At 43.8% G+C, this 25,249-nt stretch overlaps 1 protein-coding gene across 1 annotated transcript in view; it reads right to left on the bottom strand.

Annotated features, from left to right (window-relative positions):
* Positions 1–16,881: 16,881 nt before the first annotated feature.
* Positions 16,882–25,249, bottom strand: part of FAM161A (FAM161 centrosomal protein A) — a 111,502-nt gene continuing 103,134 nt past the window's right edge. Inside the window, exons 5-6 of the mRNA XM_029593696.1 lie at positions 22,214–22,365; positions 16,882–20,173 (exon numbers count right to left, since the gene is read on the bottom strand). Coding sequence (XP_029449556.1) covers positions 20,053–20,173; positions 22,214–22,365 — 273 coding nt within the window. The 3' untranslated portion in view covers positions 16,882–20,052. The remainder of the gene's footprint in view (positions 20,174–22,213; positions 22,366–25,249) is intronic.

The raw sequence follows: 25,249 nt of genomic DNA, 5'->3' as shown, positions 1-25,249 counted from the left end.
CCACCGGTCAGGCTCAGAGTATGGAGACAGACACACATTAGTTCTTTTATTAAACAGGTTAGTAGAAACCACCAGAGGTGGCAGTAGTGAGCTGATATGCCCGGCAGGGCTGTAGTCCTTCAGGTACTGGAACAATGATCCCAGGGTGGCTGAGCTGTTGAGAAACTGTAGAAAGTGAGTAGGCAGAGTTCATGAATAGAACTAGATGATAAAACTCACGTAATGTATCAAGTAAGCTCAGGAGCTGGAAAGGATTAGGCCCTTGAGGAGCGAGTACCTGGTTCCAGGGAAAGCTCTGAGAGAGCGATGGTAACTCACAGTTGTTTGTAGCAGTGATAGCTTCCAGGCAGTAGAGAATCTTCTGAGTGTCCAGGAACATGGGCCCTCGAGGAGCGAGTACCGGTTCCTATCTGAAAATAAAGAAAAGAGCGAGCCCCCCAAGGAGTGGGTACCTCTGGTAAGTCCGAGGAGGCAGAGTAGCTTGGATAGGGAAACCTTGTCTGTAACCTTATCCCTTCCTTGCTAACTTGATTTGTTAGCGTTTTCAAAGACCTTTAAATATTGGAAGCAGATGACGTCATCTCAGGGGGACGCCCCTGAGGTTCGCGCCCTTGCTGGTACAAGAGGCGGGACGCGCGCGCCCTAGGCATCAGGACAAGATGGCGAAGTTGCAGGGTCGAGCTGTTCCGGGGACGCCAGAGGGAGACGGCATGGATACGCCGCGGCAGCCAGCCATCCATCAGACCCGGAGGGAGTCGCCACAAAGGTAAAGAGGGCAGCAATGGTCGCAACACTAAGTCAACTTGATTAATAGCAGTTAATGGACTTCTCCTCCAATAACTTGTCCAAACCTTTTTTAAATGCAGATACACTAATTGCACTAACCACATCCTCTGGCAACAAATTCCAAAGCTTAATTGTGCACTGAGTGAAAAATAATTTTCTCCAATTAGTTTTAAATGTGCTACTTGCTAACTTTGGAGTGCCCCCTAGTCCTTCTATTATCCGAAAGAGTAAATAACTGATTCACATTTACCCATTCTAGACCTCTCATGATTTTAAAGACCTCTAGCTAGATAGAGAGTGCATCAAGCTAGGTCGAGAGTACATTGTACAAACCTCATCTTTGTGTACCTTTCATCACTCCAAATCACATAAAATCTTCACTGATGTCTACTGTGCTGTTCATACCTCTGTCTGTGCATGTAAAACTGGCCCCCGAAAACCTAGGCCACCACCAAAACCTCACCCCGATTTCAAAATGGCCCCTTTTACAGTGGTATAAAAAGTTGATTAATATGTGTGCCTCTCTCTCTCCCTCCCCATGGGATTTGTGATATTTATTGCAAATTTCATTTTGGGCATGATGCCAGGAAAAAGGTGTAGTTATAGTGTGTTATGCTATTGCATGCAATGTTACATTTTAAAAATTTGCATACGCATTGCGAGATGCGTTATTGTATGTGTTATGGTGTTACTGCGGGTGTTAGGGCCCTAACACCTGCGATGATGCCATAACACAATTTGATGAATGACCCTGTTAGGTGGTTAGAACTTATCTGGCTAAGTTACAATGTATATTCAGCAGCACAACAAAGCCACTGAAAATATACATATATATATACACACTTGGGGTAGATTTTCAAAGGGTTACGAGCATAAGATATGCGCATAACCCCCGAAAACCTACCCCCTGCACGCGCCAAGCCTGTTTTGCATAGCTTGGCTGAGCACACAAGTCCCGGGACACGCATATGTCCTGGGGCTTTCAAAAATGGGCATCCGGGGGCGTGGCGGCGGGCCAGGGCGTGGCGGCAGTTCGGGGACGGTCCAGGAGCGGTCCCGAATCCTCCGGCACAGCGGCCTGTGCCGGGGGATGGCGAGCCGGCGTGCGCAAGTTATGCTTGCCTTGGGCAGGCGTAACTTTGGAAACAAAAGGTAGGGGAGGATTTAGTTAGGGTTGGGGGGTGGGCTAGATAGGGGAAGGTAGGGGGATCGCAAAAAAAGTTCCCTTAGGGCCAGATCTTAAAATCTACGCCCGATTTTATAACATGCGTGCTGCTCTATCCTTCCTCCCTCTTCCCCTCTCCTCCCCGCTCCTAAAACTACCCTAACTATCCCTAATTTTTTTATTTTAATACTTACTGCTTCTCCGGAGCAGAAGTAATCTGTGCGTGCTGGCCAGCTGCTGGCACACACTTCCCCGGGACAGCAGCTAATGGTGCTGTTATGGCCTGCCCTCCACCCTGCCCAGACTATGCCCCCTGATCCGCATCTTTTCCCTCGGCCGGCACTTCTGTGCGTACTGGAGTTTACGCGTGTGGCCGGGCCCGTTGTAAAATGCGCGTGGCACATGCAAGGCCTGGCCAAACGTATAATCCCCGAAATTTATGCACGTAGCTCTTTGAAAATGTACTTGTTAGTGAAATCATTTTCAAAGCAGATTTATGCATGTAAATCTGATTTGAAAATTAGTGTGACTTCTGCATGTTTTTGATTAGTTTCTTATGTAGGCTGTTTGAAAATTGCCATATCTATGTAAAAAAACCAAAAAAACCAAAAAACATTTTAGGCTTGAGCTATTAATTAAAATACTTAAGATTTCTAATTTGCTGTGATTCCATGATTGCAGCCGTTGCTGCAGAATTTTCCCCTTTCTGCTAAATTGTAGGAAATCTCTCCCCCCCCCCCCTTCTTGCTGTTCTGAGCTCTTGCTTCTACGTTTCCCAATATAAAGTCCACCACTGGTCTACTTTCTGACGTTCCCAAGTCACCATGTCAGCCTCTCTCCCCTACATGGCACCTGGAGGAAGGAGATGGGGCAAAATTGCTGTAAGAGGGCAAACTGAGAAGAAGAGGATAAGAAAGTTGGAAGAATGGAAAGAGAATAAGATATTGGAAATAGGTGGTTCCACTCTAAGGAAAAGCAAAAGTAGGGAGAAAGGGGCTGAGATTGGAAAGGTAAGAGAGATAGAAAGTCTGGAAAAGGAAGAGATAAATGGGAGGATAACATCAGATGAAAGGAAAAGAGACTCCTCAGAGAAGGAGAGAAAGGGGCTGTCATGAGAAGGTGAGGTAAGAGAGTGGGGAGACGAAAGAAATCGGGAGAAATAATAAGGAATGAAAAGTTAAGTGAAAATTAAAAAGGAGAAAAATGAAAAAAAATAAATTCAGATGCATGCAACAAGGATTGGGAAAACTCAACTTTTTAATGACAGACAGATGTGTGCAAATTTATGATAATGTGCCACAGCATCTTGAAAATGATATCATACGATTTTTTAGCCCTTGCCACAGAAAGCACCCCTTTGAGTTGCCACAGGAAAACAGGGCCTTAAACATTTTTCAGCGGTGTTGTTAAAAGTGGCTGGTTTAAAAAAGAGATTCAACAGTTTGTATAGGTAAAAACCTTTAATATTTCAATATATTTATGGCGTTTTTTCAAAAATCCATATGTTTGTGCCAATTGGTGTCATTTATTTTTTCCTTTCATTTTAAGTTAGTTTTTGCTGATGTTTCTCTAAAGTATGATATGAGAGATCCATGCTAATCTGAGCCAATTCAAGTGGCTCTCAAGGTATTTATTTATTTTGTATTTTATTCATTTATCCACAAGGTGGTAGTATTAATATTATAGGAGCACCCTGAAAACCATCCACATGCACTATTCTTTTTCTTTCTTTCTTTTTTTCTCTTTCTTCTTCCCTTTTTTCCCTTTTTCTCACATTGTTCTTTAATTCTTCTTCCCCTTTTGTCTTAGTTTATTTTTATATTTATAGTTTCCTTTTTTTGGTTTCTTCTCTTTTAATACTATACACACATTCTTCTGTAACTTCAGTACACATTTATTTAATGCTGTTGTTGTAACATTTAATGGTGATTTAGTAATTAATCAATTTTCTTATTTAAGATATCATCAAGTTGTCTGCATGTACACACGTTTCCCCTTTGCAATTTATCTATTTATTGTATGCCATTTGATATTTGTACATACACATATACATTGTTTTATTGACATGATTTTATTTAGATTTGTACACACATATATTTATGCATACATGTTTGAAATCAATTCCATTTATGTTTTTATATATAAGTATGTCTGTTTATATTTATTTTCTTATTATTTAATATGATTTAATATTTATATAATACCAAATATTTCATTTTATTTGTTGTTTCAAATATATATGTATGTGTGTCTTTTATTTTATTTGTTTGCAACAGCCCCTGAGGCAGCTCGAATAAGCGAAACTCGGCCAGAGTTGGGCAAGATTCAATAAAGTCCATTTTTATACCGATTCAACTCCTTGTGTTTGTTGTCATCAACCATCTTGGATCGGTTGCCGGTTTGTTTTCTTGGACCATCCCTTATTCTTGGGATAAGCAGCTTGGAATCTACCTACCCCTTTGGATCCTGCCAGGAACTAGTGACCTGACTTGACCATTGTTGGAAACAGGATCCTGGGCTTATGGACCTTTGCTCTTGCCCAGTAGGACAAGTTTTATATTCTTATGTTAACAGCTGGCTTCTCCCCACCACTGTCTAAAATCCTATCTAGGTGATGTTGAGTCTGCTAGATTTGTTCCAAGCAGGCAACTTACCAGAGGACAGGTTAATCCACACCAGTGGGATTTGCACCTCTACCAGCAGATGGTAGAGGTGCAAAGCTGACGTTATGGTATATACACCCTTGCACCAGCATTAGCCCACCAGTATTCTCTGCAAAAGGTGAGAGGCAGCTTGCGGGCTCCAGTCGTGAGCTGCCATTCATCTCTTGCGGCTCGGAAGCTGCAGACATCGCAATTCTTCAAGCGGCAGTAGCACCGCTCCCACTCTCTTCTTTGCGGCCTGGGGGCTTCCATCTTGCTGCCTCTCCTTGCAACCCGGGAGTCGCTGTCGTCCCTGCCTTGTCCTGCAGCAGGAGTGCCAACTTCAGCCTTTCTTTGCGGCAAGGACGCCTCCGCTGCTGCTTCCTGGCCCCGGCTCTCCATAGGCAGCAGCAGCGCCTCTTCACAGTATTTAAAGGGCCCGCGATGGAAAAAGCCCCATGGCCCTGTTTGATGATGTCACCTGGCGTCTCCTCCTCAGCCTTATAAAAGGCTCTTCAGCAGATCCTCGTTGCCTTCGCAAGGAACCTGTCTACTCCTGGATGCTCCGTTCCTGTTCTTCCATCCAGGAGCCTCGAGGTCCATCTTCTCTCCTTCATGGTCCCCTGTTCTTCGTGGGAGCTCCCTTGTCTTCGTCCATTGTTCCTGGTTTCTTGTCAGATTCTGCATCCTTGTCTGTCCCATGTCCGGATATTCCTGTCTTCGGATGTTACTGTCTTCAGATGTTCCAGTTGTCTTCGGTTCCTGTCTTCGGATGTTCCAGTTCTTCGGTTCCTGTCTCCAGTTGTCCTTGATTCTCTAGTTCCTGGTTCCGGGAATCCCAGTCTTGTCTTGCCTGCCGGATTCCACTTCCAGATGACCATCCTGTGAGTAAATCCGTATCCGATCTGGTGTCCTGTTCCCAGTCATTGGAGCTCTATTCCGGTTGGATCCTTCTTCATATGCTGCCCGGATTCCTCTCTTGTCCTGTGCTTGTCCCGCTCTTCACGTAGTCGTGACCAGCCTCTTCAGGTTGGGTAGGGCACGCAGTGGGACAGTGTGGTCAGCGACCGGCCCACGGGGGGGGGGGGGGGCTATGTAGGGCATGCTGAGGAGCAATGCCTGCCCAAGTCTCCATGTGCCTATGTCTCGCTCTTGTTCCAGAGTATTCGCCTGTCCTCGACCTCTGTCTGTCCTGTTGCACCTGCTGTTCCCAGGCGGCAGGTCTGAAAGGGCTATCGAGAAATGGCGTTGCTGGGTCTCTTCTGGTGCATTCAGGTTCAGCAGAGGTCCGAACACTCCGAGTCTTCAGTCTGTCTGCTTGTGCTTGGATACATCTTGCCTGCCTCGCGCTTCTCTGGAGTTGTCCTCTGGGGTCGTGCCTTGGCCCAAGGACCCGCACTCGCAACAGATTGCGAAGGCCATGTGTCCGGTGAGCGTGTTCCTGTGTTGGGCCCATGTTTTGGATTTACAGAATTTTTTGACTCAAGATTTTTGTTCAAGTTTTTCTCATGAATCCCTCAACCTGCTGGAGGTGCCAGTCATTGTTTGGGATTTTGTTGTTGAGAATGGGGGCCTCTAAGGCCTTGCATTCTGTTGCACTCAGGTGTTTTTGTGTGGCCTTGGGCCTCGGACTGAGCCCAGACCTTTAGGGCCGGGCCGAGGGTTGACGGCGTGTCCCAGTGTGGCTGACTGTCTGACCCTCTGCCAGGCCTGCAAGCTCCCAAGGCCAACACCCAAGGATGTTGGAAGTTGAATGGTCCTCCGACCATTCCGAGCCCTTTAGGACCTGCTGCGAGGAACAGCATGGAGCAGCAGGCCTGGCCTGAGGTTGAAGGCAGACGGGCCTTGACACGTAGACAGGACTATGGTCGATGCAACGGCATCGCAGACAAGACTGGGTTGATGCGACGGCATCACAGACGAAGACACTTGGTTGATGCGACGGCATCATGGACAAAGACACTTGGTACTTGACAACAGCTGGGAGGAAGGACATTTGCACTGTCTCTCAGGGCGCCCTACTCAGGCCACCCGTGGGACTGAGTCGCGAACCACCCTGTCCCACTGCGCGCCCTACACAGCCCTTGGAGTTTGGTCATGGACCACGAGGAGAGCGGGACAAGCGCGGAGAAGATCCAGGCAAAGAGGAACTCCAATGACGGAATCGATGTCACCCGAAGCTCCCTCTATGGCTGGCGGGAACAGAGGCTCCGGAGCACAGGGACCAATCCCACCTGCAAACTGCTCCCTTCTCGGGCATACACCATCCGAGAACCACAGCTCTACAGGAACAGAAGGCTCAGGAACACCAGACGAAGACGCAGGGAAGAACATCCTGGAAGGCAGGCACATCAGTAGGTGGGAGATCATAACGAAATATCTGGACATGGACCGGGACCTCAGGCAAAACATCAAGACACAAAGACGTGGTAGAAGGCAGACGAGACGAGGAGCTCCACGAAGAACAGAAGATCTTACAAGACTCTGGCAGGCAGGAGCCTCCAGAGGGGATGACACTCCAATGCAAGGCAACGACAGACTGAGAAGACAGCCCTTTTATAGGGCTCAAGCAGGAAGTCCACTCCCTAGGTGGGGCCAGCACACTTCCTGTGCCTGGCCCTTTAAATCATGAAGAGAGGCATGCGCCGGCGCCTAAGGAGCAGCAGGAAGCTGTGCAGGACCGCGGACAGCGGCCTGTACCGATGTAGAGATGCAGGGTAGGCAGGGCTGGCCTGAATGCAGGCCCTGATGTCGGCAGCGGCTCCAGCCACTGCAGGAAGCCCCAGGGGCGGCTCCAGCCACCGGATGGAACTGGGGCTTGCGGCCTAGCGCCGCAAAGATGGTAATGGTGTCGGGGGCGGTCCCAGCCCCACGGAGAGAGGCAGAAAGTCCGCGGCACTGGCCGCGGTGAAGATGACAATCCGGGGCGGCCTCCGGGCCGTGAGGGGCAGGCGAGACCGCGGCTCCAGCCGCTTTGGAGGCCTGACGGCGGCGTCCTGCCGCATTGGGTGAAGAAGGCAGCGTGGTAAGTGAGTCTGCTCACGGGGGAACCCGCGGGCAGCACAGTTCATAACATTTGTTTTTTCCTACGACCCGCAGTAGGCGACTGTATCTGCTTGACTGCCAACAACTTTTTTCCGGGAAACATCCATATTGTCTGGGTATATTTTTTCAACGACCTGCAGTAGGCGCCTGCACACAGGTTCAATTGGTTTCATAGCTGCTTAAGCTTCTGGTTCCTTTGTCTTAGTTTTTTTCCCGCTCACCAAGATATCTGCATTTTTTCCCCTGAGGTCTTTTTCCAACGAACTGCAGGAGGCGCCTGCACCCAGGATGATAACACTATGCAGCTGAAAACTTCATGTCTCTTGTCTACAAGCATCATCTCCCAGCATCACCTCTCTGCTGCTCCCGCTTCCCGATATGGCTGGACGCTGCTATCGGGCCTTCCGGTGCGGCCGGATCCGCGGATTTTCCTGTTTCTGTGGCCCGGAGGCTGCCCCTTGTGTCTGCTCTTCACTGGAGCCGGAGCCATGGACTCTATTTCCTTTCGCGGCCCGGAAGCCGTGCTTCATATCCCTCTTTGCGGCCGGAGCCGCCCCCGACGTTCACGACCTCTTCGCGGCCAGAGGCCACAAGCCCCGGCCTGGATTAGCGGCTTGAGCTGCCCCCGGGGCATCGGGGCCTGCGTTCAGGCCCAGCCCTGCTGCTACGCTAGGCGTATCTGATGCTACAGATATCGGTGCAGGACCGCTGTCCATGGTCCTGCACAGCCCTGCTTCCTTCCGCTAGGCGTGCGGCCGTGCCTCTCTACAGAATTTAAAGGGCCAGACACAGGAAGTGTTGCTGGCCCCATTTATGGACTATTTCCTATGCTAGCCCTATAAAAGGGCTGTCTTCACACTACATCTTGGCCTTGCATCGGAGTTACTTCACTCTGGAGGCTTCTGCCTGCCAGAGCTCCGTCAGGTCTTCTTCGTGGAGAAGTTCATTAACTGCTATTAATCAAGTTTACTTAGGGAATAGCCACTGCTATTAATTGCATCAGTAGCATGGGATCTTCTTGGTGTTTGGGTACTTGCCAGGTTCTTGTGGCCTGGTTTGGCCTCTGTTGGAAACAGGATGCTGGGCTTGATGGACCCTTGGTCTGACCCAGCATGGCAATTTCTTATGTTCTTAATAGACAGCAATATAGCTGGTATCTTATCTCTCTGTGCTCAGAGACCTGTCATTTTTTAATTTATCCTACCCGGTCTTTCTTAACCAGGCATGGAGATATACCTGCTAGCCAAAGTGCTAAAACCTTGGTCACAATTTTTATATCAATATCCAATAGTGATACAGGATAATATGATCCACATAGATTTTGTCTCTGCCTTCATTTAATAATGCTGTTATATCTACTATTCCATTGAGGGCGACATCTCACCAGCCTCTAATAGTGAATTAAATGCATTTTTCAGCTTGGTGGCAACCAGTGAACTAAATTTCCTATAAATATGGGCACTAAATCTATCTAACTCTGATGCCTTATCCATTTTCAATCCCTCAATAACATAAAATTTCCAACTCTGAGACATGGTGTAAGGGTTCTCTCTGCTGCTTGGAGATATTTGATAAAACTATGGAGTAACTGTCAGCAGTTTGAATAGTATGCCACATAGTTCTTGTCTGGATGGTCTTGGTTCAGGGGTTGTCTGGGTTGTTAATTTTCTGAGGGTTCATCTAGAGGAGAGATGGGAGGAGATAGAGGTATCCAGGTGAATGAGGAGGAAATGGGAGGTAGAAAGAGTGAGGGTGGGATGGAAAGGGATGATAGGAACGGATAGAGAATTTGACAATATGGGGTGTAGGAAGAATGGAGGGTTGGGGGCAAGATATAACTGGCAGAGAACTGAGCAATGGGGAGAGGTTGGTAAATACAGTCACGCTATCAATTAAGATCTTATTTTATAATGTGAAAGTCTGAATTCCCCAAGGAAACGCCAATTATGTGCCTGCTGCAGCTTCCAATTCCATTTCAGTAGAAAAGCAGGCACTGTAGGCAAAGGACCCCTGCAAAAAAAAAAAAAAAAAAAGTTTCCATCTGAATCCATCCATCAGATGTAGGGTGCAACTAAAAAAAAACCAAAACGAACATGTATAATAAGAATATAACTGGCCAGTGAATTGAACCAGAGCAAAATCAGTCCATGTTAGGACCCTTTGTTATTGGCCCACGTGTGAAATTCTCTGAAAAGGTTTCCAACACCACTACCAAATGTGGCCTAATTTTGAAGCCAAAGAGCACTTCCCATGAAGAGACAATCCCTCAAATCTTCCAGCAGCGACTGGGTCATTCAGAAATAGCATTCCATTCTGACTATAGCCATTCAATGCTTGTCCCCCTGCTTATTCACCAGAGGCACTCTCTGCCATTTGAGAAAGTTCTTGCGGAGTGAAAAAGCTGCTGCAGACTTCTCTTCTGACCTTTCTCAAACTGGATCCTCAGTATGCAACCCTGCTTTTAACAAAGCCGCTTCCCCTGCTTCCAGTGATCTGGCTCTATACAATGCATCACTAACTACCCATTCCCAGCCTTAAGAGCTGCTATTTCCTTCATATTTTTGCGTCTCTGCAAAGTCACTGTGACTAAGTAATTGAAAAGCTCCACCTTGTGATTTTCCCACCGCAATACTCCCCAAGGATCTGGCTTGCGTCATAGTCTTGTCTTTAATGAGTAAATCTTTGAAACATGCAATGTCTCTGGGCTAGTTGTTCCATTGAGTGCCCAAAGCCGTGTGCCTTCTCTATGTTGATTTGTGGCAAATCATTGGCACTTCCTCTCTGCCAAAATAGACTTCAATATCTTATGAACCACCTCCAAATTGTTCTTATATTCACTGGTTTCTGGCAATCACTGTATTCATAACGTCTATTTTCAAGGTTCTCAAGTTTATCCAGCATCAGCATGTCAGCTACTTACTCTGCAGGATTCTCAATCCATTGTTCTGACTCATCTATATGGATGCCCATCGCTGTCAGTTCAGTCTTTAACTCTGCTATAGTATTTAATATGTTTCCTACCATATTCTTCTTCAGCTGCCAAAACCACTTTCTTAGTTCTGCCTAAGTGATTTCTTGCAGCGTACATCCTGCCTTTCAGCTCGGTCGCTTCTGCCATCTGAGTCAGAGTTTGCTCCTGTATCACTAGGCCCTTCACCCTGTGCTTCACTACCATCTCTGCTTCACTGAAGAAGCCCTTCAAAGAAGGGCTTCTTCAGTGAAGAAGCCTCGGCCATTTTTCACCATGTTGATATGCTATTTAGACTCAATGGCTTTATACGATATGGGAGGACTATTCACCTGCCTGTGTTCAAGCACAAATACTAAATAGTCTGGGTCACACAACTCTCAAGTGGCCATCCTGGTCTGTGATGTCACTTCCTCCCTGAAATAGTTTTTACAAGTCTGATCAGTGCAATTTCATAGTGCTGCAATTATCTTTATTTCCACACTGTCACTAAGCATAAAGATATGGAACAATGGAACCTTCATCTTTTAGATCCTCTTGAGGTTCCTAATCTACTTTATATAAATAAAATTGCCCACAACACTGAGCTTTTTAAATTTTGCTTTTATTTATTTTACAACACTTATATTCTGCATAATTTGTCCAAAGACAACCAAAGTGATTCAAATTATTTCACATTCATAATTTCCAGAGAACCCCCAAAATAATACAAACTATTAAATTACTATAACAAAATATATCAATAAAAATAATAAAATCTAACAACAGGTTACAATTGCTCCCCACATAATGCTCCATCTCCTATTTATGGAAATAAATGAACCTTCAACCAACTTTCTGAATTTCAGGTAATTATCCTCATTCCTAATTGTCCCTGGGAGGCTATTTCATAATAATAGGCCATTGATATGAATGCTCTGTTAAAACCACAACTTGATTTAAACTTAAAATCATGGTGATAGGAATTGTTCCAGAGTTATGATTGTTCTACTTGCTTTAACTTGAGAATGTTGGAGTTAATAGGGTCGGTGGGTTGGGTGGGGAATAACTCCCAAAGCATTTGAATGTGGTCCACCCCTATTCAAGGGACATGTCAGTAGTAGGGGGTTGAGAAGGGAGAGGACAGAGGGATGGGTTTGTGTGTATTTGAATTAAATTATACCATAAACTGACCCCCAGAGTCCAAAGATGATTCAGTGCTGTGAGAAAGTTAAATAAGTGCGAATCTGGGCTGGGAGATTCTTGCCCTGAATATGGGAATCTTAACAGATCTGTTTTCATTTCTTAGAATAAATATCAAGGGAATAAAACTGATCTCCTTCAGACATTGTTTTTTTGCAGGAGACAATTAATTGAGTGAACTGGTGTATGGAAGACGTGCATTTTACTTTGGCATTTGCCAGATCAGCTAGAGTTGCCATTTTAATTCTTAATTTACCTCCGGTAATCAGGCAGGAAATTAAGGATTCTGGGAGAGCAATGTCTGATCTTGATAGCTGAATTGTTCCACCAATCAGTAATTTTATGCAATTTATATGGCCCTAATACTTAGGAACATTTGTTTTTTTGTCAAAATCATGAAGCTTCTGATTAATCATATGAATGACTACGTGTTAGTGGGGGGCAACATCAACTGCATTTGTGATTCTTTTTTGGATAAATCTAGTAGTCTACCTTCAGAACGCTTGAATGCCAAGAAAGGTATTCCTTTTCTGAACGACAATTTGCATCTAGTAAATGCTTGGAGAATTTTACATCCTTTTGAAAAAGATTTTACACATCTACCTAGGGCTCATTCTGCTTTCTCTAGAATTAATTATATACTAATCTCTAGGAGCAGTTTTACTAATGTTATTGATTCAGGAATAGGAATGATGAACTGGTTTGGGTCCAGATAACATTGGGCGAGGAAAGAGGAGGGCAACAAGGATGGAGATTCCTAGTTTATCAGACTTCTGAGAAGGAATTCCAAAAGTATATAAAACAAAAATGATCTGATTTTGTGAAAAGAGATCACCTTCATAATTTAGCCCTATCTTAGGAGATCTCGAAAGTAGTCCTAAGAGGAGACATAATAGTGTTTGTCATAAAGGAAACATGACATGGATTAAGGCTATTAGTTAGAATAATTAGAAAAGGACAAACAGAATCTAGCCCAACGGAATACTAGAGAACACAGAGAAGCTTTTTTAGCCATACAAGTAGCAATTAATTCTCTTTTACACTACTGTAAAAAAAAAAAAGTGTCTTTTATTATAAACTTAAACGTCACCAACAGAGAGGCAAGGAGGGAAGTTAATGCCTAATTTAATTTAAAATTATTTGGGAGCTAAATTCATTGCAGCCTTAAGGAATAATGCAAGTGAATTAGGTAAATCTAACCAAAGGATAGCCACAATCTTGGAAGGCTTCTATATGATCTATATTCTTTGCAGGGAGTGAATTTGGGAATGTGTTGGTCCTTTCTACATTCACGTACGATCAGTTGGATAAGTTGAATATGCCCCTAAGAAGGAAGGAAATTTTACTGGGTATATAGAAGCTGAAGCCAGTTAAAGTACCAGGGCCTGGTGGATTTAGTGCAGAGTTTTATAAGATTGTGATTGAAAAGATGGTGGATCCTTTACACAATGCATATTTCCTTTTACTTGAGCAAGGGATATTCCAATATGCAGCTAATACAGCATTAATTATAATTATCCCTTCCTGAATCATATTGGCCCATCTCCTTGTTTAATTCTGACCTTAAAACTGTTAGCAAAAATAATAGCAAACAGGCTGGTATTAATGCTCTCTTCCATTACCACAGATAGCCAAGTAGGCTTTATTATTGCCAACATGCTTTAATGTTAGGTCAGTATTGGCAGCTATAGAAATTTGCAAAAGACAGACTATCCCGATAATAATGATCATTTTTTATACTGAGAAAGCATTTGAGTGGGTAGAGTGGCAGTATGTTTTATCTTTTTGAGCATTTTGGTTTAGAGGGGAATTTTCTCATGGTAATTATATTATTATATACTGATCCTTATGTTATGGTCTCCGTAAATGGGTAAGGGCTCAATTATTTAAAATCACTTGAATTACTCAGCAGGGCTGCCCTTTGTCTTCATTGTTATTGTTAACATTGGAACCATTATTAAGATCCATACAACTGGAAGCAGAGATAAGAGGGAGTGCAGGAGGCCCTCAATCTTTTAAAATCACTTTCTCAGATGATCTATTGGCATTTTTAACAAACACACATCTCAATCAAAATACTGATGATAAATTTGAGGACTTTTAGGGATTTAAAATGAACAAGGATAAATTGGAGGTGTTAATCTTTCCTGTATCTTTGCACACTGGATGAAGAGGGCAATTTCCTTTAAAATGGGCTAATGGAGAAATTACTTACCTGATAATTTCGTTTTTCTTTGTGTAGACAGATGGACTCAGGACCAGTGCATTTATGCTCCCCTGCCAGCAGATGGAGATGCAGCAAGCTGACGTCATAGTATATATATAACCCTGCAGTGACCCCAGCCTGCCAGTATTCTCTTCAAAAGCAACTGTGAACAGACTAGCAAAAAATTAGATTAAAAACATGATTAAAAACAGAACTGTACTCAATCAACCATAAACACTGAACTCAGATAAGATTCTAGGTACCCCAAGCTAGAGACTGGATGAACACTCACCAGTAATCCCTTGGGACCCAGAGCCCCACAGGACGACTACTGACATACTCATGCAGCAGCCGAGGGCAGGAAGCTAAGTCCATCTGTCTACACTAAGGGAAAAAATTATCAGGTAAGTAATTTCTCCTTTTCCTAGCATGAAGACAGATGGAGTCAGGACCAGTGGGATGTACCAAAGCTACTCCTCAACAGGGTGGGAGGCTGCCCACGGTTCAGTCAACAGCGCACGTGCACAGATTGCATCCTCCCGAGTCTGCACATCCAGACGATAAAACCTGAAAAAAGTATGTAAGGAGGACCACGTTGCAGCTCGACAGATACCAACGGGGACAACAGACAAACGTCTGCCCATGACACTGCCTGAGCCCTGGTGGAATGAACCCTAACCTGAGTAGGTAATGGCTTTCCGGATCCACATATGTGGCCGTGACGACCTCTTAATCCAACGAACTATAGTATCTCGTGAAGCAGGAGCACCCTGCTTACTCCTGCAATAGAGAACAAACAGGTGATCCGTCTTTCGGAGACTCAAGAGACCTACAGAAACCACCCGACAAGATGTTTAACATCCAAGGATCGCAAAAGGCAAAACTCCTCCACATCCCTGACCTTATCCAGGGACAGCAAGGAGATGGGACTGATTCAAAAGAAAGTACGAGACTACATTGGGCAAGAAGGATGAAACAGTATGCAGCTATAACGCCCCGGAGTTACCCAAAGGAACGGTTCCCAGCAAGACAAGGCTTCCAGCTCAGAATTCTGATTCGCAGAACATATATCCATCAGGAACACAGTCTTCAAAGTCAACAACCATAAGGAAAGCTATGCAGTGGTCAGAACGTAGGGACCATAAAAATGTCCAGCACCAAATTAAGATTCCACAATGGAACCGGTAACCTCAAGGGAGGCCTAAGGTGTTTCACTCCCTTCAAAAAACAGGCCACATTAGGATGAGCCATAAGAACATAAGAAATTACCATGCTGCAACCACCACTGGAGGTGGGAGCAGATTTCCATCGGCAAGTGGAGCCAAACTGCATAATCCCAAGACTGTGGGTTCCAACGAGATAGCAGAGATCACTGAAGACGACGCATATGTGCATTTGCCCTTGGCACCACTTCCAGGGTAGCTGCCGAGTACCTGTTGGTAGGACACACTGTTGGGAGTATGGTGTTCATCAACTGACACACTTGAGACATCAATCTCTAGATCCAAACTTCCAGTAAGAAAACTGTCTTGTCCTGTGTCGAACCGGACCTCCAGATATCCCTATAATTGGGATGATTGAAGACTGATCTTGGTCAGGTTCACCACATAACTGAGCTCCTTCAATAAGGAGATCACTTTGTGTGTCACCAGGTGGCTCTCTTCCTGAGACATGGCTCGAATCAGCCAGTCATCCAAATATGGGTGCACCAGAATTCCTTCTTTTCGCAAAGCCGCTGCTACCACCACCATAATCTTGGAAACCATTCTGGGAGCAGTGGCTAGACCAAAAAGCAGCATCCGAAACTGTTACTGGTGCCCCAACACTGCAAAGCGAGAAAGCATTGGTGTTCCAATCAGATGGGAATATGAAGGTAAGCCTCTGACAGATCCAAGGAGGTCAGAAATTCCCCCGACTGCACCGTCATTATTACAGAGCAAGGATTCCGTTCAAAAATGAGCCTCCTACAAGTGACAGTTGACCCTCTTGAGATAAAAAATGGGACAAAATGTGCCCTCCTTCTTGGGCACAACAAAATAAATGGAAAATCGCCCCATACTTTAAGACGTGGGCATCGGAACCTCAGCCTTCAGTCTGAGGAGCCTTTGAAGTGTGAACTCCACTGCCTGCTTCTTCTGCAGAGAGTAGCAAGGGGACACCGTGAGCACATCCCGAGGAATACTGTGAAATGCCAGTGCATAACCTTTGCGTATCATCCCCAGGACCTACTGGTCCGACGTGATCTCAATCGACCTCCAATAAAAGAGAGAGAGACGTCTCCCTATTTCCTGTTCCAGAAGGTGGATCGGCAAACTTTCATTGGGAAGCTTCATCACCGGAGCTCACTCCTCTCTTGGGCTGCCAGGGACAAAAGGCTGAGTCCGCTGAAAGGTTGTCCCTCTGAAGGGATGAAAACGTATGGAAACAACCCCTCATACCAAAGAGCTCTGTAACTGTTTCTTATCCTCCGGCAACCAAGGCACCGGAGACTCACCCCACTTACTGGCCTGTTTCTCCAACTCACTCCCAAACAAGAGTGAACCTTTAAAGGGCATCTCGGTAAGACTGGCTTTGGATGCTGTGTCAGCTGACCAATTCTGCAACCAGAGTTGATGTCTGGCCGCTATCACTGAAGCCACTCCTCTGGCCGAAGTCCGAACCAAAACACAGCCTGTGTCTCCTAAAAAGGTGGCAGCAGGCTCCATAACCACTCTGGAATTACCTCCAGACTCAGAGAGAAGCAGACAAGATCTCGCCACGGAGGCAATCTGTAAAGTCATTGCCACTGCCTCAAAGGCTTACTTAAGAAAAGCCTTAATACTTCTATCATGTACATCCTTCAAGGCCGCTCCTCCCTCTATGGGGATAGTTGTCCGCTTAGACATGGCACATAGCAGAGCATCCACTTTGGGAAAACACAAATGCTCTCTCACAGCCAGATCCAGGGTTTACAGGCCTTCCAATGTCCGACCCCCTTTAAAATTTGCCTCTGGGGCATCCTATTCCAGATCATTCAATTCCTGGATAGCATCCATCACCATGAAAAAAGCAAAAGGCTTTACATAAGGAAACCAAAATGGGATTCTTCCTCAGCTCTGAAATACTATCCAAACCAGGAACACCCAGCTGTTTCGAGGTCTAGGAAATCAGGGTCGGCAGTTCAACTCTATGAAAGATCCGCAACATGGTTTGATATGGTCCAGCCCTGGAGCAATTTCCCCATCTTCCAGGGAGTCAGGATCAACCTCATCTTCAATGCCATCCGGATTCCTGTTGGGAACACCTGCAGGGAGCAGAGGAGAGTCCCTGTGCTTAAGCAGAGGGAGGAGCCACCGGCTGAGGGTTCGACCGGACAGAAATGAGGGAAGCGGAGGACTGCGCCTGAAGAAAGGCTTGTAAGCCTTGAAAAAAATTCCACCCAAGAAAAAGCAGTCTGGTCCCGACCAAGCCCAGAAGGAACTGGAGCTGGTCTCACAGAACTTCCCTCACCAGCAGAGGAGCCAGTTAAGGAAGAACCAAGATCTGGTGTTCCTCCAGTCAAGGCCATGACCAACCCATTATCAGAATGGGAAGAGCAAGACTTTGCAAAATCCGAGGACAACTCTTCCTGAGCGACAGAGCAGTACTGACACAGGTTAGAAGCCAGGTCAGACTGAGAATCCCTCATATAAATAGGAAGACACTTAGGCTTCTTGCCTACCGGTGCCATCACTGCGGTAAACGTGCATCGGAATGGCTCACGCTCAAAAATGAAATGCGCCCAAAACATAAGCTCACAGAAGAAAGTGCGGCAAGTTGCACGCACAACTTGTACGCTAAGTTAAGCGGGTAAAAAAGTTTGTACATGTAAAAAGCATACCCAAAAACCAAGTGCACAATGCATGTGCACAGCTGACACACTGTGCACATAGACGGCCCTTAGGGCAGCAGAATACACACAAGAGCACGTAAAAATAGCCACCATGGGCTACCACGCAGAGTGCAAGATAAAAGGCTTAAGTTCGGTGCCTAGCCAACTTAATTTGCATAAAATGGTGGGGCTCCGCAAATGGCTTTATGTTATCCAAAATTTACCTATCTAGATTCTAGATTCTAAAGAAAGATATGAGAACTGAATAAATTATTATTGCATTTCTTGTGGAAAGGCCATAAATCCAGGATTCCTCAGAGATGGCTAAAGAGGGACTGGATGTGTGTCCCAGAATTAGAATTGTATAATAAAGCTACTTTATTGTAGATTCTTCAAGAGTGGATATATGGCAAGTCCTTTTATACCAACTTCAATATACATACGGTTCTAGAAGCTCCATTACAGTTGAAATTAATCCTGCATGCCAGGAGTCTAAAATTGCCTCTTGAAGTTCAGAAAAATATCCTAATCACCCTACTTAAATGGATCTGCTTTAATTGGTAAAATCATATAATTGTCATTGTAAAGTTTCCTCACTGTTGCCTATTCAAGGCAATTCTGATTTCCTGCCTGGTAATGGGCTAGGAAGAGCATCCCCCAGCGCCAATGTGTGGTGGGGAGAGGAGGGGGTGAAATGCTATTCTTTCCACAAGTGAAAGAACATTTAGACTAGGGGGAAATAATTTTTACCTGTACCTACAATTAAAGCACTACATATAACCTCTAAGCAGGGGAGAAATTTCATCTAATCTGCTAGGTGAATTGGATAAATTCTTCCAAACCGAAAAGATTGAACACATCTCACTCTCTAGACTTCATAAGGTTTTACAAAAATCAATCACAGAGGGTTCATGTGATAAGCTGTTAGCTAGGTACCTTAGAGAAGTACATCTCCCATTAATATTTAATTTGTCAGGGTGCTTTAAGAAATTAAGAGTTAACAGGAAATAAAGTCTTTCTTCGTAGAGTCTATATCTCGCAAATACAGGCATATTGTGCTAAGTCACAATCAGATACATGCATGAAATGTGAAGCAAGCTTCTGGCTCTTTAATACATGCTTTTTGGTCTTGCCTCAAGTTCCATATCTTTTGGTGGAAAGTAAATGGTTATGTGGATGGCATTCTAAGTTAATGTATTCCCTATTCAGCAAAGATAATGCTTTTCAATAATGTATCTTCTTTAGTTTTTTAAAATAAATTTGGCAAGCTTTTTGCTAGAAAGGTCTTCCTTTTGGGCAAAAAAAATCAACACTCTCAGTTTGGAGGGAAGAAAATCCACCATCCTTTCGGCACTGGCATAATTTGCTGCATAAAGAGGCAAATGGAGGATTTGGACACCATACTTAATTTCCTACAAAGATTATTTGGGAAGAATACCTGTAAAGTCTTTCCTTATGTGCCCACAGTTTGATTTTTAACTGTTACTTTAATATCTCTTCTAGATAATATCGGTTGAGTGAATTGCTTTATTTTGTTAGATTGTATTTTATAAAGGGGTGAGGGTAACACTGTTCAATGTTAATTGAAAATAATATATCATTACTATGGTGTTATTTGTTGTTTCATGAGAAAATACTGAAAATTGTGCAATGTTTCTTTATTACCTCATGTGCTCAAGGAACAAGTATTTATGAAGGTGATGTTGGTTTTTCACTTCTCAATAAAAAGTTGGAACTTAAATTTACTAGCACAATTTAGGGAAAGTATTCATACTATGGAGGCTCAACTACTATTTGAGAACTAAGGAAGGACTTTAAAATTAGGGCTTAGCAAAGTAAGAATTTGCATGCTTTACCTATTAAAAGATCTCTGCGACCTATGCTTACAAATGATATGTTAAGAATATCAGGTCAGTTAACTGCCATAAGGGAAGGGCACATTAGCTATGTAGGGAAATAAATGAACCAAGAAATAGAGAAACAATGTTTGCTTCACAAGTTATTTCTAACAGAAAGGTTAGAATGATCATTTTTTTAATTAGAAAGAGGTTAGTGACTTCATTTTTCACTAGGTGAAGGTAAAACAGAGCTTAGACCAGCTATCTGTGTTATCATTTCTAAGTCACTTCATTAGAAACTGAAGATCATTGGATTCTCCTGCACAAAAACGAATTCACATGAAAACATGATTACACAGAGAAATCTATGTCAACTAGCTTCATCATCACTAAATCTAGTTTTGGAGTTGATATCCTCATCATTTTCATAATCCTTTGGATAGTTCTCATCTTCATCAGATTCCTCTACCTGAGCTCTACCATCTTGAAGACTGTAAGGCAAAGAAACAAACATATTTTATTAATTTGTTCACATCATGAAATAGCACTAAGTTTAAAGGGTACTTGGTAGAAGAAAAACTGTTGTGTAGCATTTGAAAACTTGATCATGGTTGTGAATTTCATTAGAAATTAGTAAGCAGTCTTAGTTAAAATCTGTGAGGTTAAGATGCTGCCAAGCTTCATGTGTAGCACTAGTATTACCAAACCAATTCAAAAACCACCCATTTTTAAATAGAGGTCCATATTCAATAAAGTCCTTTAGCCATTTAACTCAAATTATCCAGCTAAATGGTGAGTTTTGAATATCCCTCTTATCTAGCTAAAAGTTAGCTGGATAAGTCATTATCATTGCAAGGGATAAATTTGGAATATACTGGAGACCAATGTATGCAAATCTCTCTTATTCATATTCATTACAGATATCCTGAAAACCCAACTGGTTAGATATGCCTCCAGGAGAGGGTTGGGAAACACTGATTTAGCCAAATAAGGGGTATTTCTTTTCTTTTTAACCATTATCTTGGTTTATGAAATACCCCAAGTCTCTTGTCCTGTATGTTTGAGTTATTAGATTGTTAAGTTCTATTGAGCAGGGATTGACTTTTTGTATGTTTGTACAGCAGTACATATGTTGTGCAGCGCTATAGAAATATTAAGTAGTAGTAGTGGCAAATAAGTTATTTGGCTATCTCTAGACGTGCCTAAGAGCAGGTCAAAAGTTATCTAGCCCCAAGAGGAGTGACGTCATCGGAGCGGATGGCTGACTGATTTGGGGCTCCTGCTCCAGACATCATACAATCTACGTAAATCTCCTGCATCTGCTCCTCAAAGCAAACAAACATAACACCCACAACGGGATCAGCAGCCCCCAATGTCAAATCGAAGAAAATCAACTGATCTACGTAAATTCTCTTATAAGAAACAGGATTTGCTGGAATCAACGGGCCCACCTAAAATGGCAGCACTAGAGGAGGGTATGCCTCCGATAATGCAACCTGAAGAACAACCCCTGTTTGATAAAGACTTGCCGACTAGATTGGAAATGAAAAGCTGGTTCGCTGAACTCCGGCAAGATTTACAGGAAAATAAAAGAGATATTATGGCATCCATAGATGAGATAAAGGACGAGATGGTCGAAAATGGCCACCGCATTTTTGAGGTGCAGACAAAAATGGAAGCCCTAACTGAAGATATAAAAACAGCCCAGGAAGAATGCCAAAATCTACAAAAAGAAGTAGATTCTCTATCTGAAAAGGTAGAGGATCTTGAAAACTGGTCACGCCGGCAGAATCTTCGGTTTCGCGGCATACCCGAAACGCCAAAACATCAGGACTGCAAGGCTATAATAGAGAAAATCAGTATCACGCTGCTGGAAGCAACCACCAGCACCTGAGATCCATAGGGCAATCAAAATAGATAGAGCTCACGGAGCCTTGGGAGCTCGCCAAGATAATTGCCCTTGGGACATAATTATGCGATACCATGACTACTACATCAAAGACAGCATATCCACAGTCGCCAGGAAAAGCAAAATTGCTTACCTTGTAATAGGTGTTATCCCAGGACAGCAGGATGTAGTCCTCACAGCCCTTTAAACAGAATGGTTCTGTTTAAAGGGCTGCTAAGGCAGCGGTGAAAATTAGAAGCAATGAGATCAAGAATCAAAAAATGTTGAAAGAGACTGGGATATGTCTATGCGGTAGCTTGGACGAAGAAAGATGAGGGGCTCATGAGTCAGCTTGCACATGCAGGACCAACGATTATATGATTTGTGGGCATGGTAATACTACAATTGCTCAATAAGCTATGCAATGTATCTGCCCTGGATATAAATGAATGTCCTTTAATGATCATTAGTCTTATTTTGAGTGCACAGAGAATGAGAAATATTTTCATAGTGTGAAGGGTAGGATTAAGAGTGTTTTGGAGTTTTACGGTGTATTCCACATTTGGACAGTGTTGGGTTAGGCATTATTTTTAATGTGCAATCTGTATCTATATAAAAAAAAACCCCTAACATTCAGTATTACCTGTCTGTATCATCAGTGTTGTTTTCTGACTCATCACTGAAATGCTTTAACCGCTTTGGAGTTTGGCCTTTCTTTGAAACAAATTCATTGGACAGCCCTTCTTCTTTCAATACATCAACATAATGCTTCTCTGCAGATATCCTGGCATTTTGCTGTACAGACAAAAAAATTAAAAGCTTTGTAAGATAATGACTATCAATATTATTATCTGCTCACTCCTGTGCTACAGAATACAGGAACGTCCATATTTCTTTTGTAGCTCTACTAAGAAAGAAACTATCAATACGGAAAACTGATTTTTTACAGCAGCACTGATGAACAGCAACATCAGTCAAAATAAGTTTCATTTTATATCAACTGTGTCAAAAGGAGAAATTACTACTTACCTGATAATTTCCTACTAGTAGATGGAGACTGAGTAAAAGCTGATGTCACAGACATATAGCCCTGCCCCAACATCAGCCCACTAGTATTCTCTGGAAAAGCCAAACTGTGGACAAACTGAAAATACTTGAACATGATTATTAACAAACAAACACGCATGCTTCAACCAATAGGGAACACTGAGCTCAGACAAAATAATGAACATTCACTAAACTATAGGGCTGGTTAAGACACTTACCAGTCTTCCAAAGAATAGCAGAAACCACACTTTGCAATGTCCGCACCTAAAGGGCGAACCAAAGGCAAAACATCTGCAGCCAACAGCGGGTCGGAGATTGGCCTGCCTTCATTAGAGGAAAGGAAATTATCAGGTAAGTAGTAAATTATCCTTCCTCTGCACTGAGGCAGGCCAATTCCCACAAGTGGAATGAACCAAAACTAATTCTGAACAGGGCAGAAGGATGTCCGCTGTTCAGTCAATACCCCCTGCACAAAGGCAGCATCTTCCTGAGCCCAAACATATAAGCGGTAATGCTTGGTAAAGGAGTATAAAGATGACCATATCGCTGCTTGGCAAATCTAGACAGGACACAATAAACTAATCTCTGCCTGCGATACCATCTGAGCCTTCTAAACATCTAATCTGTTTCAGCAAAGGAATCTCTGCATCCACATAAGCGGCTGGGATGACTTCCATAACGCAATGGGCTATAGTTGCTCATGTCACCGGTTCTCCCTGTTTAACTCCACCATGGATCATAAACAGTAGATCAGACTTCTGAACAGACTTAGTAACCTCCAGATGACATCCACTTGACATCCAAGGTACACAAAAGACAATACTCACTCTCATCTCTGTCCATGCCCAACATGGGCAGGGAAATAAGAGTGATTTAAACGAAACTCCAAAATTACTTTCGGCAAAAAGGAAGGCACAGTCCGAAGCTGTATCGCTCCCGGAGTGACATGCAGAAAAAACTCACAGCAAGAAAAGGCCTGCAGTTTAGAAACCCGAAGTGTGGAACAGAATGCCACTAGAAAAATTGTCTTCAAGGTAAGCAGCCACAAGGAGAGGCCATGTAACGGCCAAAAAGTAGGACCCGCCAAGAAATTCAGGACCAGATTAAGGTCCCAGAGACACCAGCAACCACAAGGAAAGACGAAGATGCTTAACTCCTTTCAAGAACTGGGACACATCTGGATGGGAAGACAAAGGCCCAGCATTGACTTGCCCCCTATAACAAGTGAGAGCTGTCACTTGAATCTTCAAGGTGTTAAGGGCCAAGCCTTTATGCAATCCTTCCTGCAAATATTAAAAAATTTATGGAATTTCCACCTTGAGAGACTGAGAACCTCACTCCTCATACCAGGCCTCGAAAACTTTTCAAACTCTAACGTAAGCCAGAGAAGTAGAACATTTTCTGGCCCAAAGCAAAGTGTAAATCACTGCAACAGAATAGCCACGCTTCAACAACCGAGCCCTCTCAAGAGCCAAACCGTAAGACAAAACTGACCCAGATTATTCGTGAGAATGGGTCCCTGCTGCAACAGATCCTTCCAGAGCGGCAGTCTGAGGGGACTGCCCACCAGCAGTCTCTGCAGATCAGAATACTATAGCCAATCCGGAGCCACAAAAGTATGGTCTCAACATGATTTGCAATTTTCCAAGCAATCCTGCCTATCAGTGGCCAGGGCAGGAAGGTATACCACACCCTGCCCATGGCCACAGCTGGACAACCGCATCGATATCCAGCGCTTTCAGATCTCTTCTACGACTGAAGATCTGTGGAACCTTCTCAATGCTGGAAGTCACCAGCAAATCTAGACACGGGCGATCCCAATGCTCCACTATGAGCTGAAAGGCTTTATCTGCTAACTCCCATTCTCCTGGGTCCAAGCTCATCCTGCTGAGAAAGTTGGCACTTACATTGTCCTTTCCAGCAATGTGGGAGGTGGAAATGTCAATGTTACTCTGTCCATACCATGAGCACACCTATCTCCTCTGACACCTGCTAGCTTCTGATTCCGCCTTGATGATTGATGTAGGCTACTGTAGTCGCATTATCTGACATTATCCTGTCCGCCCGATACTCTAGACGCTTGTCGAATTGCAAGCATGTCGTCCGTACTGCCGTGCTTTCAAGCAATTGGTGCTCCAAAGCCGCTCCTTGGCATTCCAGCGACTTTGCACCAGTAACTCCTGACAGTGAGCCATCCAATCCAGAAGGCTCACATCTATCATGAGCACTAACCAATCTGGTGTCTTCAAGGAAACTCCCTTCCTGAGATTATCTGCCTGTAACCCTCATTGCAATTGGACGCTCACCTCCAATGGTAAGTGAAGTCTCACTGATTAGTCCTACGACTGCAGACCCATTGGGAAAGCAATGTGCACTGAAGAGGCTGCATATTTATTTATTTATTTAAAAGTATTTATATCCCGCCCCTCCCAAGTTCAGGGTGGGTTACAATTTAACATACATAAGTCATTTAAATAACATAGTTAAAATAATAAACAGATATCTTTAAAAGGAAATAAAATATATGCAGGCTTCAAACAATAAATAATTGAAAGATAAACTAAGATATAACTAATTTGCTTGTGAAGTTTGGCATAGATCGGTAAAGACCCAAAAAACAAATCGGAAGCCG

Source organism: Rhinatrema bivittatum, chromosome 3, assembly GCF_901001135.1.
Source record: "Rhinatrema bivittatum chromosome 3, aRhiBiv1.1, whole genome shotgun sequence".
NCBI lineage: Eukaryota > Metazoa > Chordata > Amphibia > Gymnophiona > Rhinatrematidae > Rhinatrema > Rhinatrema bivittatum.
The sequence above is the reverse complement of the archived record's forward strand: the minus strand, read 5'-3'. Positions and strand labels throughout refer to the sequence as shown.